This window comes from Lathyrus oleraceus, chromosome 3 (assembly GCF_024323335.1).
Source record: "Lathyrus oleraceus cultivar Zhongwan6 chromosome 3, CAAS_Psat_ZW6_1.0, whole genome shotgun sequence".
NCBI classification, from domain to species: domain Eukaryota; kingdom Viridiplantae; phylum Streptophyta; class Magnoliopsida; order Fabales; family Fabaceae; genus Lathyrus; species Lathyrus oleraceus.
The window spans coordinates 426,794,347-426,799,548 of record NC_066581.1 but is presented as its reverse complement, the minus strand read 5'-3'; the positions used below and the strand labels follow the sequence as shown (position 1 = coordinate 426,799,548).

The 5,202-nt window shown below is 37.7% G+C and overlaps 1 protein-coding gene across 1 annotated transcript; it reads right to left on the bottom strand.

The window, feature by feature from the left end:
- Nucleotides 1–201: 201 nt before the first annotated feature.
- Nucleotides 202–4,954, bottom strand: LOC127128032 (probable carboxylesterase 11). The gene is made up of 2 exons (XM_051057292.1): nt 3,814–4,954; nt 202–1,082 (listed from the first exon to the last, which is right to left on the bottom strand). Exons 1-2 carry the CDS (start codon nt 4,665–4,667, stop codon nt 545–547), a joined length of 1,392 nt encoding a protein of 463 aa, XP_050913249.1. The 5' UTR covers nt 4,668–4,954; the 3' UTR covers nt 202–544.
- Nucleotides 4,955–5,202: the final 248 nt, after the last annotated feature.

The window sequence follows — 5,202 nt, the reverse complement described above, 5'->3', positions numbered from 1 at the left end:
CAGAGCTCTTACCATACCAGGCAAAAAGGACCCCAGTAATTATAAGACAGAGTTCTCGTCATGCATATCATATCATTTTCAAGAGTCATGGAGATTTTGCAGCAAAAAAGAAAAGTCTGAGTAGTTCGGGCCAACGAAATCATTTAACAATAAAGGGCGTACTACTAGAACGATAGATGAACTAGACATCACACACGCACATGCCAAGAGAATAGCTCATTAAATTTTATAAATTTCAATAAGAAATATGACACATAATACACAGGAAAAAAATGCACAGGAATGTCCTAAGGTGGTTCGTACGCATGAGGTATATGCATCTCAATGACTCAACTAATTCTACTAAATCTATCTTACAAAAGAACAGTAGCTAGTACAAACATGGAACTAGTCAATATCCAACACCTTATGAAGCATCAAAATCAATCAAATAATATACGTGTTCCAGGGAATAGCAGCAAAAGAGTGATCTGAAGCTAATTTCGAAGTTGAGGGAAGGTAAATATCTACCACGGAATCATCATCTTAATTTTTTATACCCTACTCAATACGAGAATTCATGACCTCGAAGTGAAATATATTTTTTGGCCCAGATGGCAATGTCCTCGGCACAAACCTGGGCCTGAGGGCTTTTGAGAAGTACATCAAGTGTTGCGAATTCGTGCACTGCATCTTTATACTCGAGAACAGGTGCGTCAACATTCACCCTCCGGAGCTCCTCTGAGTAAGCAATGGCACGATCCCTCATCCAGTCATGCTCTGCCACCACTGTCAATGTTGGAGGCATCGACTTTAAAGGAGGAGACCGGCCTGAGACCAGGGGATTTGCAGCTGGATGGTCCAAACTAAATTCTTCCTCGGGTAGGAAAAGTTTCCATGCAAGCATGCACATAGCTTTGTCATAAAAGTAGGAGTTTGCCAATTTTATTTCAGAGCGCGTGGGAACGCTGCCAACAAAAAATGGATACATCAAAACCTGCGCTACCACCTTGACAGGGTCGAAAAGCTTGCCTCCTTCCACAGCTTTTCGAGCCACGTAGTCTGCAATATTCGCACCACAGCTCACTCCAAGAAGAACACATCTGTTTCAATATAAAAGAAATAAAAAAGGTCAATTACAACTGTAACAAAAAGGAATCATGACAGCGAGAAATGACAAACAATATAACAGCATCTATGTAAAAGTGTGATTCTGCAACTTATGATGTTATTATAGTTTTTAATTCAGACAAAGAAGGGATCTGTTGGAGGAGAGAGTCTTTAGGTATTCCAAGTCTTGGAGAGTATCACACCGGTCCACTAAGAATGTAACATGCAACACCATATACCCAACAATGTATGTTGGAACAAAAAAATCACTATAAAAGTTGAATTGAACAGTTATAGAACTAATAGAGTATTAACCTGCGAGAAAATAGGGAAGAATACTCTGGATAAAGAAAAGTTACAGCAGACATTTGAGGCACAGCCTACCTCCCAAATGCTCTAAGGCCCCAACTATTTCCTAAATGACAAGATGATTTCCCTATAAACCCTTACTCTTATTTATATACACTCATTACTCACTTTTTCCCTTAACTAATCAATCCATTAACTGGCTAGCTAATCAGGGTTACCTATCAGTATCACAATATGTTCTACCACATGCCCAAACAATAGTCTTAATTCACCTAATCACTTAAACAATAGCAAAATATGCACTCAAATAATAAGCGGTTTATTATTTGTAAATCACAACTTCAAGAAAAAAAAATGATGCAAACTGGTTGCACACAGTAGTACTTAACAGAGAAACCAGATCAATAGCGGAAAAACAAGGTGTATTATTGCTGGGAAAAAAAAAACAACTCCAGAACAATGAATATTATGTTGTCCAGAGTTGAGCTCCTATTGAGAACAATGTACTATGCCCGTAATAAACCCCGAAATAATTTTCCAAGATACTCCTTCCTTCTCTCTCCTCAGCACCTATATAACTGTATCCCCTAAGTTGGGTAACACTCTCTTCACCCCATGCTACATTATCATTTCCTTCTTTCTCTTATTTTTTCTGTAATGAATTCCCAAATTGTTGGCTTGGGTCCTAATAAAAATTATAATATTTGATCATCAACTTCCCTAACCAAACTTTGAAGTATAAATATTTGGGATGTTAAAAAAAGGCATCCTAGAAATCAGCTTAGTATAGAAGATAGTGTGGGGATAGGGTGTCAAGATACAGGGGAGAAAAGATTAAAGATGACATGATATTCTTAGCCATATCTATAAGATAAAGAAGAGCATCGGAAAAAAGTAAACCAGAAAACTCTAAAAATGGTTATAGAATCAACTATAAAAGAGAGAAGAAAAGAAACTAAATGGGAGGCATGTCATTATTCTTCTTTGTGGGCCCCTACTATGGGTCTACTACATATAGTAAGTTCTTAGGCAATATTGTTAAATAGACGGGATAACAGCACTATATCGGCGTAGTGTGGCAGAATTTAGACAAACCACAATATTTAGTACAAAATGTTGTCAAATAGCCGCTCTAGCACTATTGCATAGCGGAGTTTCAACAGTCCTCTATTTTCCGCTATCCACAATTGACAACACTCTACTTACCCCTTTGTCAATAAAATGGATAAAGTAGAATAAGGCCTTCTGGGATGCATTTAAATCACCTGACTTCATTAAAAGGGCACACTGATCAAAAAACTTATAATAATGCCAATGGATGCCAATAAATTACAAAGTATAAAGAGACATCCTGTGGGCACAGCTAAAAAACAGCATAAACATACTAAATAGATGGAAATAAATTTTTTTTTAAAAAGGCACTTCACAGGCATAGTATGGATGACACTTCCTTCTAGAAAAACTGAAAATTTGATACCCCAACCATAAATCAATAACGTGTCTAGTAAACAAACTATCAGACAAAAGCAAGAAATAACGAACTACGGATCTGCTAGTTCATTTCTCCTATTAACAGAGAGCCTATAATTTCCCTAAACACAGTAGTGCAGAGCAGAATGACATCTGCCAGCCGTCACATAACCTACCAACCAGAAGTTTTTCTGGCATTCCATTCCATTAACAGAGAGCCTATAATTTCTCCTATTAACAGAGAGCCTATAATTTCCCTAAACACAGTAGTGAGACCATGTGAAAACTTGTACATCGGAAGAATCTAAAAATAGGTTAAATAGCAAACAATTTTCCCCACAAACCAGAAACTGCCGAAATATGTGGACTATCAAATAAATAAAACAATGTGCCAAGATTAGTCACATGATAGGCTGTTAGTTGTTTATCAGACAGAACCTCTATTCAATCAATTCATGTCAAACAACAGAAAAATTGGATTCAACTTAAACTAGCATTCATCATAATCATAATTAGAGTTTTGTTCATACAGTATACTCCCTTCCCCACCTCTTTCCAAAAATTCAAGGATCCCTTGACCTACCTTATTTTAGTACAGTCTATAATGAATCACTAACTATATCTACAAGAGAAAACAATAAGAGAAGGCATTTCACTCACAATGACGCATAGTATAAAGAAAAGGTGAAATAGGGGATATAGTGGCACTATAGAGTAGCAGAACTTAACAAACCACTAAAGTTTTGTGCCACACGATTTAGTACAAAATGTTGTCAAATTCAATGGCGGATATAACAATTTAGCCTAACAGATTAAGAAAAAGACTACTCTTTGATCTTAAATTCTAAATCTTGAAATGCTTAATGAGGTAATGCAAACAAAGCAGGCTATGATCATGACAATTAACATAAAAATAATAGAATAGAGCAATGAAATAGTGAAAACCTTGTTGGATCTCCATGACTAGCCAACCAAGGCTCAACCACTGAAGCACCAAAAGAATCAACAATATGCCTATGATTATCGGATTTGTTAAACTCACCACCACCACCACCACCACCACCGCCATGGCTTCCTCCACCAACCCTCCCAACCCCCATAGATTTACTACACTCCGCCAAATTTGCCTGCTTCGCCAACCAATTCAACACCTTCAACCCATCCTCAAACGCTGCCGGATACCGACTCTCTGGCGCCAACCTATACCCAACAGCAACCACAATCACATCACAAAGCTTCGCGATCCGCCGACAAAACAAATCATTCGCCACCGAATCATTACTCCCACTAACCCAACCACCCCCATGAAACTGCAACATCACCGGCAATTTCCTCCGTCGATTATCCAACGCCGGCGAGTACCCACGGTACAATCCAGCACCGGTTACAACACCAGCGCCCATCAAATTCAAACCCTCAACACCATTACTACCTCCAAAAACATTCCCTCGGAGCTCTTCCCTGAACGGAGGACCATAGCTACTTCGCCGTACAGATCCAGGCTCGGGATCTAGTTGTTTAGGGTTAGACTTAGGTTTGGAATGAGGCTCGGGTGGAGAAAGCGCGGATTGAGGAAGGAAGATTCGGATAGAAAGAGAAGTGAAAGGATCGATGTGAATGTCTTTGGTGGCGACACCGTCGGTGAAAGAAGGGTTAGAGTTAGCGACGGATTCTTCGGGTCGGGAAGTGATACCGAATGAGTTAGAGTTATCGGGTTGGGCTTGAATCCGGTTTTGTAAACGGTGCTTCAAGAGGAACTTGAAGAATACGCTGTAGAGTTTTACAGCCACACTTGGCATTTCTCAGAAAAAAACAACTCCAGTTTTGAATTTTGGATTTGGATATTTGAATAATAATAATATGGTATTTTTGATTAATGGAAACTGGGGAAATTGAAGTTGAAGTTTAGAAGATTGGGAATAGGGTTTATGAAAAAGAGAAACTGGTTTGGAAGGTGGTTGAGTGAGGTGAGAGATAAGAGAAAGAAGAAAGAGATGCGTTCGTTGGTTTGTGTGATGGCTTTGGATGATTTGCTTTAGATGCAGCTTTTAGCTGGTATGCTGGTGTGTCTAGTTGGGTTTTTGGATTTTTAATTAATTGAATAATACAAACACCTTTTCTAGTGGAAAAATGATACTCCATCATTCATTTAAAAATATTTTTAATTTTATAAAATTACTATTTTTTTTTGTCTAGAAAAGATTGATTTTATAATTTTATAAAAGATTGTTTTTATAATTTTATAAAAGATTGTCTAGTAAAGGATAACGTTATATTTTTGTGTAACTATTTTCTATAAATGTATACATATTTTTTATCTAAAAAAGATTGTCT